The sequence below is a fragment of the Anabas testudineus genome, chromosome 21 (assembly GCF_900324465.2).
Source record: "Anabas testudineus chromosome 21, fAnaTes1.2, whole genome shotgun sequence".
Taxonomy (NCBI): domain Eukaryota; kingdom Metazoa; phylum Chordata; class Actinopteri; order Anabantiformes; family Anabantidae; genus Anabas; species Anabas testudineus.
This window is the reverse complement of record NC_046629.1, coordinates 21,149,719-21,163,213: the sequence shown is the minus strand read 5'-3', so window position 1 is coordinate 21,163,213 and position 13,495 is coordinate 21,149,719. Positions and strand designations below refer to the sequence as shown.

The 13,495-nt window shown below is 37.9% G+C and overlaps 1 protein-coding gene across 5 annotated transcripts in view; it reads right to left on the bottom strand.

Moving 5' to 3' along the window:
* Positions 1–13,495, bottom strand: part of lrrfip1a (leucine rich repeat (in FLII) interacting protein 1a) — a 39,481-nt gene that overhangs the window by 7,585 nt on the left and 18,401 nt on the right. The window contains exons 4-24 of one of the 5 annotated variants that reach the window (XM_026377035.1): positions 13,413–13,484; positions 12,085–12,126; positions 10,999–11,049; positions 10,738–10,773; positions 9,656–9,715; positions 9,527–9,571; positions 9,322–9,378; positions 8,201–8,260; positions 7,473–7,556; positions 7,274–7,318; positions 6,865–6,927; positions 6,337–6,414; positions 5,636–5,734; positions 5,027–5,047; positions 4,804–4,929; positions 4,177–4,248; positions 2,332–2,502; positions 1,810–1,902; positions 1,543–1,635; positions 1,261–1,353; positions 644–791 (exon numbers count right to left, since the gene is read on the bottom strand). In XM_026377035.1, coding sequence (XP_026232820.1) covers positions 644–791; positions 1,261–1,353; positions 1,543–1,635; positions 1,810–1,902; positions 2,332–2,502; positions 4,177–4,248; positions 4,804–4,929; positions 5,027–5,047; positions 5,636–5,734; positions 6,337–6,414; positions 6,865–6,927; positions 7,274–7,318; positions 7,473–7,556; positions 8,201–8,260; positions 9,322–9,378; positions 9,527–9,571; positions 9,656–9,715; positions 10,738–10,773; positions 10,999–11,049; positions 12,085–12,126; positions 13,413–13,484 — 1,609 coding nt within the window. The remainder of the gene's footprint in view (positions 1–643; positions 792–1,260; positions 1,354–1,542; positions 1,636–1,809; positions 1,903–2,331; positions 2,503–4,176; positions 4,249–4,803; positions 4,930–5,026; positions 5,048–5,635; positions 5,735–6,336; positions 6,415–6,864; positions 6,928–7,273; positions 7,319–7,472; positions 7,557–8,200; positions 8,261–9,321; positions 9,379–9,526; positions 9,572–9,655; positions 9,716–10,737; positions 10,774–10,998; positions 11,050–12,084; positions 12,127–13,412; positions 13,485–13,495) is intronic. The other 4 variants (XM_026377030.1, XM_026377032.1, XM_026377033.1 and 1 more) reach the window with 4 other exon arrangements.

Sequence of the window (13,495 nt, the reverse complement as noted above, 5' to 3'; positions counted from 1 at the left end):
GATGGTTTGAAACTTAAAATTAACAACGCTGTATGTATTTATATTACTGTTCCACTGTGTGTGGCTTACTGATTTTTTTTCCTAGATCATTTTAGTTTTAATAGATTTTGGACAGCAATTAGTCAATTTTAGTCTCTTCATGGGATATAATAAGAATAAATCAGTAAGGTGACAAGCTAATCTTAACACTAGGTCAATTTTATTAGCTTCAGAATATTTGAATGTTCAATGTACGTGTTCAAACTTTTATCGTTTTGGGGAGTTTAAAAGACACCCCAGCCTTGTTGGCTAAAAGGTGACTTCTGATGCTGCAGAAAAGCTACTAAATGAACTTCTAGTGAGATGATTTGTCACACTGTCCCCAAGGTTCCAAAAATGAAGTCTTAATGACAAGAAAATCTTTCTAATCACCAGTCTTATGCTTTAAGGTCAGTGCAAATCAAGGTTGTAGTAACACTTGAAATTCTAAGTGTAAAGCACTGGGAGTTCAATCCAAAAAGAGTATTTTGGATTTTCTGTTTCAGAAACAGAAGAAAACAGAAAGTCTTGTTGCCAATCATTTTGGAATGAAAGTCATCAATTAGTCTTGCGCAAAGCAATGCACTGAGAAGAAAGAAATATTTCATTTTACAGTGTGTTTTACCAAGCACGCTGCTGCCCTCAACTGGGGAGGTCTGTGAATCCTGAGTTGCTGGGTGGGGGGCAGAGTCTCCACTGGGGACCCCATCAACTTCTGCCTCACCAACATCCCCATTGATGTTCAGATCAGGTCCCAATACTATTCCATGTTTCTAAACATAGTGAAAAGACAAACATCAGCTCCATAAAATAAAAAATACACCTGTACCACACCACATTTATTTTTAGTAATTTTCACAAAGGTAAAGCTAAAATGTAAATTATATTTTCATGTTACATTTTTAAATAACAATAGAGTATACCTATAGTACAAACCCCATTCCAAATGTTGGGAAGCTGTGAAGTAAGTACCACTTCACCAGCCTTTTGCTTCTTCTTTGCCAACTTCTTTGAGACACGCTGCTGCAATCAATTGCAAAATTGTTTTCTCCTATGTTTTCTATGTTCTGTTGTGACTAAAATATGGGTTTATGAGATGTGCAAATCATTCTCTTTTTATGTAGATTTTGCACAGTGTCCCAACTGTTGTTGAATTGGGGTTGTATATCTGCACTGAAGAATAATAATTGAGCAATTAATTTCCTACCTTAAAGACAACTGAACTATTACCACACTTAGTACCTTCAGAATGTCTTTTAGCTTCACCACCTCTTCTCTGAGATCATCACGCTCAATTCTGATTGCATCTGTGTATTCTTTCTGTCGCTCTAAGGCCTGAGCAAATCCCACAGGTAGTAGAGAGGGCAGAGGAGGAAGGAATTTGTGTAAAAGAGGTGAAAGCAAAAGCAGGTATTCAGTTGCATGCAGAGAAGCGAAATTGAATTCAAGTCCGTAAAAGTTAATTCTTTATGTGAATAAGTTAATAAAAGACATAACTGCTGGACCAAGGCTCATAGGCCGTACCCCAATTTTTTTATCCTTCCATTCCAGTGTCTCCTGCAGGTCAGATATTTCTCTAACAAAACCATCCTGTTTCATACGTAGCTGGCGAATTTCCTAAACAGCATGAAAGGGGAAAAACATTTGAGAGGAAGAGAGAGAAAGCAAGAGACCAAGTGTATGTAGTGGGCAAAAAATGAAGAAAGTCCTAAAAAGAACCTGACAACTGAGTAAATAAGTATTTTAGTGAAGATCCATTTGTTTAACCCAGGAAAGGAGACAAATACTCACATTTAGCAGCTCTTCACTTTGTTTTAGCGTATCTTTCATTTCATTGAACTGGAACTGCAGCACGCTGTGGGCATGTTTCTCTCGCTCATATTCCTGCGGGGAACAATAGGTATTTTGACAACCATGGACCCAGCTGTTTTCATTCTTATCAATTACACACACAAAAACTATGACAGCCCACCCAAACATATCAAAAGAGAGCTGTCAAGTGTGATATCTTTATCTGATCTGTTCCAATTCTGAGAGCTGTGTTATATGGATTACATTCTCCGTTAGTGGCCTTCACGGTTCTTCTTAGTTTTAAAGAGTCAAGACATGACCAAGGGCTGAGCTTCATCAAGTTATGCTGGATCTAGTGTAACTTTCATGGATATCAGGTCTGTGTGTAAAATGTCCAGAGATGATTTGCATGGACTTAAATAATAACAAATAATAAAAAGGAGGTATAAAATGGGTTCTGTTTTTAGACGAGAACTGTCAAAATCACATCCCGACAAAATTTGGTTCTGACGTCTGCTCTACCTTGACTTTCTCCTCGAATTCCCGGCGTGACTCAGACAACTGTTCCTCCAGCTCCACGAGAGAATCCTTAAGTGTGTCCACCTGGTACATCAGGTTGCTTTTCTCGTTGTCCAGTTGGGCATTGGACACCATGGCTTTACGATATTTCTCCTCCAATTCTGCTAATGCGTCCTAATATCATGAGATAGAGAAAGCATAAGTATATAGGAAGCACTGGGTCAAGTATTACATATTCTTAAACAAAACTGCAGAGCCTTACTTTCCTCTATCACGTACAGTAACTAGTACATACTTGTAGTAAGAAATGGATGCACCCAGCAGGAGTCAGACAATGCACTGGGCTATTTGGAAGTCAAACCCATCTACTTCTACTGTCTGTATATGCTGGTTAATGAAGGTTTAGATCAGGGGTGTCAAACTCAATTGCACCGGGGACCAAAACTCAAAGCACACTTTAGGTCGTGGGCCGAACAGGATAAACATTTATTGAACACAATAAAAGTAAATGTTTTCTGAACATGAATAGGAATAAAAACAGACTTATTATTACTGCACAATAAATAAACTTAAACTGTATATAACATAAAATACTTTGATCTCTATAAAAATATCTCTTGTCAAAATTATAAAAGTTACAACTATGAACATGGTGCAAAAAATACATATAAAATTGAAATAAAAATTATGCTTTTCCACAAAAGTAAAAATAACAAATCAAAACATTCAGTTTTCTTTGCTCTTGGGCCATTTTAGAAAAATAAACTTAAACTTCAAATATCCTTAAATTTAAACATCTGCTGAGATGTCAGATTCTTCTTTAACTCTTCTACTTTCTGTAGCTTCTGGTCCGCATTCAGGTTTTTCAGCTCGTCCTGATGTTTTGTCTCGAAGTGCCGTCTTAGATTAAATTCCTTAATTACAGCCACATTAGCTCCACAAATAAGATACACAGTTTTACCGGCAATGTCGATAAACATATACTCAGCCTCCCATCGGTTTTGAAAGGCTCTGTTTTCAGAATCAGCTTTTCTTTTTGCCATTGTTAAGGGCTAGCTTTGACGTTACAATAGTGTTTCAAAGAGTAACAGATGCTTGACTTGAATGACAGGGGAATGTTCCCAGGTAACCTTTCATTTGGCAAAGCAGCTGTTGCTCTGCATTATGGGATCTGTAGTTTGTGTGCTATCAGTGCTTCATATCGCTGGGCCATTAATAACAAAAATAATAGATCAATGTAAAGTGATCTTGCGGGCCGGATATAATTGTATTACGGGTTGGATATGGCCCGGGGCCTTGAGTTTGACACATATGGTTTAGATTAGTAAGTACTAACACACATACACACCGCACAAAATGAAAATAGACAGCAACATGCAGATACAACTTGCAGATTGCCAGTTTGGATTTTCACACAGGTTAGAAATCGAGGGGGATAAATGAGAAATAATACCATGTTACATGACAGATTTAAGCTTCAAAAAGGACTGTCAGTGTGTATCAATATAACTGCTGAGACTGGACCACCTGTATTACATGTATTGTGTGAAGGGTGTGTAGATAAAACAAATGTTTAATATGACTACAAAACAGTTCTATTTTGTCTTTGTTTGGATTTAAAAGCCTTCACATTTATTAATTATCAGTTTTTTACTCTGTGATGGTGGGGATCTCAGAATACCAGGTATATTACACGATCCAATGTGCTCTTTAAAGTAAAGTAACAGGGATTTTGTTTAATGCGTAGATCTGACCTAAAGTGAGTAAAAGCATGGACAAAGGCCACAGTATTCAGTCAACGTTAGGGGCAGCACACTCGTTAGTTCAGGAAAGGCCTCAGGTTTATACCTTCACTTCTTTTAGGTTCTGTGTGTACTTGCTTTCCACATCTTGAATCTGATCTTTCAGTTCATGAATCTCCTGGTAAAGAGTGCGGCAGTGGTGAGCAAAGAAGCATATTAATACAGCTTGTTTTACAGAAAGTATAAAAAGAAAAAAAAAGAAGAGGGAGGGGCTTTGAAAGACCCTTCCATATTTCTCAGGTTGATTCCACTTGCCAGAGTTTTTCATAAGTGAGCCCTGTACTTCCTGGACTTTTTATTGAAAAATAATTCTCTATAGTGGATTCTGTTCCATATGAATAATCTGATACAGAGCTGTTTTCTTTAACATCTAAAAAACACTTGGTTATCTGCTGTAAATTCTAATTATGTCCACAAAGATAACTTTGATAAATAGTGAGAAAGTCACATGAAATTACCTTTACATTGTCTATAGATCTACTGTATAACTTATATCATAAATACTAATGAAATAAAATGCATATTTGACATCAAATTACAGCCAGCGCAGTGTGTGGGACACAAACACTAATAAAGCATGTCTGCAACAAAGTGAATGTGATTGGTAATCTGATTTATTCTGTTGAAAAGCAATCGCACAATCCAACAGGAAATGTCCTCTCTTCAACATTACCTTGATTTCTCGTATTGAGGTCTCAGCATCTACAGTTATGGCTGTCTCTCCGCTTCCTCTGCGGGAAGATGTCCCACCTAAAGAGGTGAGGGTTGCTGCTGTTAAGGCAGAAGCTGCTCGAGATCCCTGAGAATCAAAGAAATGTATATTTCTATGAAACAATTTGATCTGAAGTGAGAATAGAGAATAAAAAATAAAAAATAAATTGAAGGGGTCCACTCACCTTCTCAAGACAATCCTCCACCTGTTGAGAAAAATAAAACAGGTTCAGGACAACTTCAGTGTAACATAAAGGACAAGCTAAGGGAGGAATTAAGAAAGGAAAGAAGTCCCAAAGTCTTCACTAGAGGCAGCTCCGCAGTGTTAAGAGGATTTACCTTGATGTATACTGATGAAAAAGCAACAAAGTTCTCTAATGTGCCTTCTACAGATGAACACATTTAAAAATGTTTTATTTTTTTATATGTATATGTTTTATAACACCATGCAATAATTAGTTATTCATTCTTTAAATTCCTCAGAAATGATAATCACCAAACTTTGACAGACTTGGTCCATTTGATTATTGTGTTAAAGTACAACACTTCACACAACATCACGCCATACACTATTTGTCTTCTCCACCACACACACACACACACACACACAAAAAAAAATCTTGGTGCAAGGCAAACTGGTAGTCTCTCATGTCAACATGCAAACTGACCTCTAACAAAAACACTGCAATCAGCCCACTTGGTAAGGCGGCATGCACAAAACAGAAAAAAAACAACCATGAAGAAACTAAGCTCACATTACAGCTGCGGCCTCCTGCGGGTGCAAACCGACTCACATTTGAAAAGTCAGGAATAGTAACATCGTCCAGGTCTCGGGAGAGGACGCTGCTACTGGCAGTGCTCCTCAAAAAACTGGCAACTGAGTTGCAGTTGTCCTACATTGGCCACCAGGGGGCGAAACAAAACAACACAGAAGCCAAAACCCCAAAGAGTAGGATCATTAAGTCAAGACGAAGCATTTTTCAAAAATAATTAACAAACTATTAAAAGGAAGGCTTAAAAGGAATAAAAGTTAATTCAAATTCATTCCTAAGTAGTATTTTTCTTTATTAAAACTACAAGGACAATATTTCCCATTAGCCTTCATTCATACATCTCATGTGACTTGCAGCTTTAATTTGTTACACAAACCTTCTAACTATTATAAACAAGCTGTACCCAGTGTGCTTTACAGATCCAACAAGGTAAACCTGCTTGGCCTCTACACATAAAACAATTGTGAGAATTTCCACCAACCACACCTCTGAGACACTGTAAGAGCCAGAATGAAAACTATTCAAGTATTGAGCTGCTCTAATGTCAGTAAATTACAACGCAAATGCTGTAGTGTAAGTGAGTGATAGCCAAACACTTGTGTGGATGTACTGTAGCCTCATCATTTTGTACTGTGAACATCTAACCAGTGGTGTAGTGGATTGCAGTAATGCATTTTAAACCCCAGGGGACATAACGGGGTGCCTGGAAAGTGACAGCTCACCACTGGGCTGGCCCGGGCTGAACTGGCCCTGCTGGACGCTCTGGAGCTGGAGCCACGATAACTAGTGTAGTCTAAAGGCTGCAGAGGAAACACAACATTAACTTTGTGTATATGTGGTGTCCAACACAAATAAGCTTGCATGTACTTATGATAATAGCACAAGCAGCAAACATGGAGAGCAAACCTTCAACAGATGCCACTTTTAGCTTAGATAATGTACCTTTAGGTTTCACTACTCAGAAATCAAACCACACACCTAAACAATTCTCATGGAGCAGCAAAGGAAAATAGTCTGACTCAAGTTACATAGAGTTCAAGGAACACAACAATCCTAATTAGCAGTAACACACTCTTCATGTCACACCTAATTCAACTTCTTATCAAATCTTTATACACTGTTGAACAGCTGTTAGTATTATCAATCCAGAGAAAAAAATAAAAAAACAGAAAAGGAAAGGTGTTCACATGTAACCAAGTCACTCTCAGTTACTTCAAACCATCAAAACTACAAATCCAACAAATGCTTACATGGGAGCTGGAGCCAATGACCTGCCGAGATCCACTGCAGAGACTGTCTTCATATAAGGAGCTCTGTGATACATCACACACATACAGTATAAGCAGTAAGCTCAGACAGTGCTACTTCTCTGATGTCGATTTAATTACATGCTTTTCTGCTTAATGGTGAAACGCTGACAGCCAGTCATCAGTGCCTGATATGTGGCTTCATCCTAAACTAATTTTGTTTTGTGGTGAGCAGTGATTGGTGACGCATTTCACTGGAAGCCCGTCACTTAACCATCAAATCCATTGCTCCTAAACAAGCTCATTTAATGTGCTCATAGTAATAGTGGCATTAACAATTAATCATGTGTTTGTTTACAGTGAGTGGAAGTGACAGAGGTTAAAAGGTAAACTGGAAATGAATGGAACCAACCCTACAGTAGAGCTGCTGGGTGATTTGACTGAGTGACCTGTAGAACTGCAGACACAGATGAAGTGAAGTTTGCAACAAAGTTGACTAAATGCAAAAGAATAAAGGTTTAACTCTACTGTACAGAAAGTCAAGGGTTAAAACCAAAAACCAAGCTACATCGTTTTGTGTTAGGTTGTTATGCGTCTGTCTGAATACAGACCTGGTAACCATTGAGAGCTGACCCTGGGTTTCTGGAAGAGGACAGCCCATTGAGGCTGTACAAGTCAGAGGAAGCATAAGCAGCCTGAAGGACAGGAAGGTCAGAAACATCATTTTTGAAAAAGTCGCATAACTCTGTGTCGAAAGTATGACATTAGTAACAATGTCTTTATGCATTACAATTATTAAACTCAATAAATGTGAAGCAAATTGTAAACAAACAGAGATTCACACCAATTCAACTTCATGCCATTTTCATATGAAGCTTTTAGGAGTCCTTCTCAAGAAGATTTAAATGGTGTGCAGACATTTTTTCTAGAAGTTACTGTATGAGTGTAGCTTCTTTGTAATGCATAGCACAACTAGATACTCTACATGCTTGCCAAGCCAAAATGTGTTAACTGATAAGTAATTGTTATATATAAAGTATATTTATATATCCATATTTTGACGCAAATTGATTAAAAGCAGGGCAAAGTACCAACTGAGCTGTGACATCTCTCGGACATTATATGCAGTACACTTGGAAGGGATATATAGAAATTCAATGCAGTATTAACCATTTACATGCAGAAAAATGTATTCTTTAGAACAACACAGAACACATCAAGCACAACATGCCTTAATAAAACAACACCCAATAACAATTGTACATGTTGTACAGCGTGGATATTACAGCTCATTTTGTTAATGAACACAACTTCAAACTTGTAAATCAGTGGCACCCACCGGCTGCAGATCTAATCTGGAGGCACGAGACACTCGGCTGTCATCACTCAGTCCAGAGCTCTGAGAATTGCGGGGCACAGGCAGCGACATTAAACCGCTACAAAACCACAAAGTTCACCAAATGCCTCTGATGGCACACACATCTTTCAGATTTTACATAATGTCACATAAGCCGTTACACTGATGGGTGGCTATTAGCTTGTAAGCTAACACTACAAAAGTTTGATTTAAATAATTATTTTTCTTGAAAAGGTTTTGCCAAACACTTATGGTAGAGGAAATTACAGAAGCAGGTTTCCAGGCTATGTAAGATTAGAAGATGTTTCCAGTCATATGTGAATACAATAAATAACTGAATACACTAAATAACTTATATTGAGACTGAGGTCTTCATTCTATAGAACTGCAAGTATGACAAATATATTATTAGATATTAATCAGGGGCCCAGGTTTGACATTTTCTTTGACATAAAACAATGACTCTGGGATGGTAATCCATATTTCCATAGTATAGCAGGTATCCTTGGCCCCAGAGCTGTATATCTCCACAGAGCTGGCCCTACTGACCTATCCAATGTTTTTGCTGCTTTTTGTTGTTGTTTTTTGTTGCTTGCTGTCATTTTTTCTCTCCTCTTTCCACTCACCCCAACTGAGGCAGATGGCCGCCCACCCTGAGCCCGAGTCTGCTGGAGGTTTCTCCCTCTAAATGGAGTTTTTCCTCTCCATTGTCATCTAGTGCTTGCTCAAGTGGGGTTGTTGGGTTTTCTATATAATTCTGCATATTGTTATAATTTGTAAGGTCTTAAACCTTACACTGTAAAGTGCCTTGAGATGACTTCTGTTTGATTTGGCGCTATACAAATAAAACTGAATTGAATAAATTGAATTGAATTGAATTGAACTGAACTGAAGTAAGTATGTTCTTGTTTGAATTCATGCAGGTTTTTATTTATGCTATGGAAGGAAGCAATGAGCCATTTTCACTGTATATTGATTCAAACAAAGAAATCCCTTTAGATTCTACAGAATTTCCAGAATATTCCTCTCTTAAGCTACAAATTGTTTTGAAGACTGAGCAGCCAACAGTTTGGTAAAGAAAAGCAAAGGGGGGCAACACGCACCGTTAGGTTTACCCTGGAGGAGCGAGACGCTCTGCTTTCATCACTGAGTCGTGAGCACTGACAGCACAGAACACAAAGAGAATCATGAATGACAGGATGCAGCCTCCATATAACTTCCCCTCTTTAGGAGCCAACATGCAGTTAACACATTTTTCCTTATTCAACAACAGACAATTAGTCCAATCAGTTCAACACAGTTACTAACCCGGCTGGATATGACACTGTAATCATCATCATCATAGCCATTTCTCTGCAAATTAAAAATAAATTACTGAAAAAAAAAACAGATGCACTTTCTTTAAAGACCATTTGTGTAGTTTGAGCGTTTACATACATTTCTGTCTTTGTGCTTATGTTTCTTCTTTTTCTTTGACTTCTTGTGTGAGGATGAACCCTGATAGTGAGTAAAGAGAGGGAGAACCATGAAGAGTGAAAAGAGAATTCCCCAATTCCATCCACAATCTCATGTGTTAACTATCTAGTTATCTTGAGGGTCACAGGGGGGCTGCAGCCGATCACAGCTGAGACTGGGCAAGGGTACACCCTATACAGGTAATCAGTCTAATCAAAGGGCTTACACACAAATACAAAATTCACTCAATTAAGAGTAACCAGTCAAGATCCATGCTTTTGGATTGTGTGAGAAAACCAGAGCAATTAAAGAAAACCCAGGCAAGCATGGGGAGAGCTTGCTGCCTCCACATAGAAAGGGATCAGTCAGGCAGATTGTTCGAAACCAGGACTTTCAGGTAATTCATGCTTTGAAACATACAACACATCCACAATTGACTCTTCACTCTGGCCAGCAGAGATTGGTAAAACGCATACATACATATTAACATGTAATTGCAATGATTATCATGAAGAGATTTGTCACAATTACACACAGAGCACAGAGAAAAGGATACTTAACACCCTGAGACATAACATAGACTGAAATAGGACTGACTGGTTTGGTTGGAGCAAAGAGAGCACCAACAATGTTCTTCTGGTCAAAATCAAATCAACCTGACCCCAAAGTAGTTAATGTCCCTTTACACCAGCTTTACATGGTGTAAAGGGACACTGACACTCAAGTACATGACTCAACATAATCTGGCGATGGAATAACATGAAACTGATGCAATCACAATAAACTGTACTCTTTTCTACACACTCATCAAGTCTACACTGTCACAATGCAAACGAACAATAGAATTAAAAACCAGTGGAACCATGGCACACATGGTTCCTGCTATAAGTGCACAGATCATAACACTTTAACATATTTATTGCGAAAATCTATATCATTTACATATTAAATCAAACATTTACATAATTAACTCGAGCTGTTAGACAATCCATTCACAACAAACCTCCAAGTTGAGAGGTTAGGAATTAATCCACAATCTACATTTCAACAACATCAGTTCTTACCCCTCCACCATAAGCCGCAACTGCATCAGCATCCGACTGTGCAAAAACACAACATTATCACCAACAAGCACCATGCACACAGACAACACCTTGTTAAGTTATCAAGGACAGACACGCTGCCTCCATACCACCAAGGGTACACAAAGACAAGGGCCCACTCTTTGTTAATCAACCAGCTCAAGGTATTTCATAATGACTTCAAAAAAGGTTATAAACAGAGCTGTGGGATTTATTTGCATGTGCCGTTTGAGTGATACTGACCCTGACACTGCCATGGCTTCCCACCGACATCCGCTCATCGTCATCCGAGAGCTGTGTGAGAGAGCGAGAGATTCAACTGGATGGTTAGGGCTTTAAGACTGGACACAATCTATGATTTACGTCAAAAGTGGATTTTGACAGGAGTTGTCCTGCTGTGAAGGTAGTTTGTTCAAGGACAAAAAGATAACAAAGACATTACAATGATTTTCTCAGTGCTTCTGTAATAAACAGCTCATCTAAAAGCCAGTATTTAAAGAATATCCAAAACTGCTATCCTTGCTAGCTGAGGATAGTAAAGGTAAATACACTGCCCGTCCAAAAAAAAAAAAAAAAAAAAAAAAAAAAATGTCACCACGTGGAATTAACTAAGCAAGTAGGTAAGAGCCTCCAATTGGAGAATTACTGCATGGATGATTTTGTTTAAGCTGGCAACAAGTTATTTAACCCTAACTGATGCCGTGAGCAGCTTTTCATTTGTTAAACAACCATGTCGGAATCTGTGGTCGTGGAGTCAATAGTTAATAGTGAAGTAAGAGCATTTCTTTACACATACACAATGCAAAGTGAAGTCAAAGGATTAGGACTAAACAGCTGTGCAGCCTTAAGAAACCCACTTGTCATTGATGCTAATGTATGTATGTAATAAAAAAAAAAGTTTAAATTGTGGTGGGTGAAGTGATGCACCCATTATGCCTAGTGCCTACCGTACAAGCTTGTGGGGGTAGTGCTATGATCTGGAGTTGCTGTAGTTGGTCAGCTAACCAAAGAATAAGGTCAGCTAATGGGCAGTGTATTTCTGAAAATACTTTTTGTACTACATCATTATAAAAAAATAAACAAACAAACAAGAAATTACAATAAAGCTACTGTCAATGAACCTGTGCATGCAGTTATTTCACAATATATGACTTTTTAATGCACCAACTGAATTAGTGCTTTAGAAAATACATTATTCTGAATTTGTTGAGACAACCTGTGAACATATAAGAAGCTTGGACTTGGAGTAGTATTTCAACATTTTCCAAATTGTGGAAAGATTACAGAGGCAAAGTAAGACGAGGTGAAAACAGAGGGAAGGCTACAAACCGTATGTATCCGTGAAGAACGTGAGTATCTCTCACTGTCCTCCTGGATGAGAGGAGGGAGAGGGGGAAGATGAAGGAAAAAGAAGATGACGGGTGTAAAGGAGGAGAGAAATGTTAAAGATCAATGAGACAGATGGATGAAAATGATAAGGTGCAAAATGATTTTTGAGGTCTTCCCTCTGATCTACTGGTTTCCAGTCCATGAAGATGTGGTATGGGAACATACTTTCATTCTAGCCATAAACATTTACTAGTCATTGTAAATTTGTTTAATTTCATCCAATTTCATGTAGATCACCATATATATTGAAATGATTTTGCTAAGTCAGTCAGTATTCAAGATCAATTAGGTCCAATTTTAGCTAGGAATGACCACATGTGCTTATAGTGGAGTAAATAAGGTGCATACGCAACACATATGTGCAACATTTTTTTATATTAAACATACATATTCTGTACAGCTAGTCAAATTAAATTAAGCAGATTAGGACCAGACATTAGTACTGACTGTGCATTAAACTGGAATGACACAGGAAGTACTGAATGTGAGAAGTCAAGTCTAATCCTCACTGTCCTTTGTGAACAGCAACACACAACTCTTCTAAACTTCACTGTAGCTATGTTTATTTTGTTTTTTTGTTAATGTTAGCTGTTATAAACAAAACCTCGTGAAGTACTGGATATAGAGGTTAAATTGAATCTGAACCACAATACAAGCATTATAACAAGGTACTGACAAATCTAAATAACCCCTGTCCAAGGTCTAATGTAAAGCACTCTCTGATTCGCAGAAGCAACTGTGCATGTTCTAGAACCATCCCATTCAATCAGTAATCCAGCCAACAAACCCCTTGCCACATACAGACTGCCCTGTCTGTAACAGTGTCAGTTGGTAATTTAGTAAAAAACACATAATATTTAGTCAAATTACAAGTCATGCACACATACTATTGCAATTGTTGTGTGTGTACCTCTAATAATGTGGGGCAATCAAAACCAAGTAACTAGTGGTACATTCAACAGAGTAAATCCCATGCAGTCTCACACCAATGGGACAGATGGTCATGCTGATTCAAAGCCAAACGGGCACCCTGCTCCTTTGACTAAGTGGATTATCATTAATGGCCAAGCTTTGATTCATTATAATCTGTTATTTTCTAAAAAGGCTCAACAGAAATCATCTAAAATTCTAAGACTTGTCTTGTCACAACGAACAGAGAGAAAATATGTAAAGATTCAAATACAAACAAATTTAAAGACAAAATGCATAGTATTTAGTACATGAAGTTTTTTTAGTGTTGTCATCACAGCACACAAATTGTACTGTACCATCCATTGTTCAATTTCTCCCCATTTGCTGTCCACTGGTTCATCTAATTTGGTGTTCAAGCCATAGTATTTCTAATAAGAGA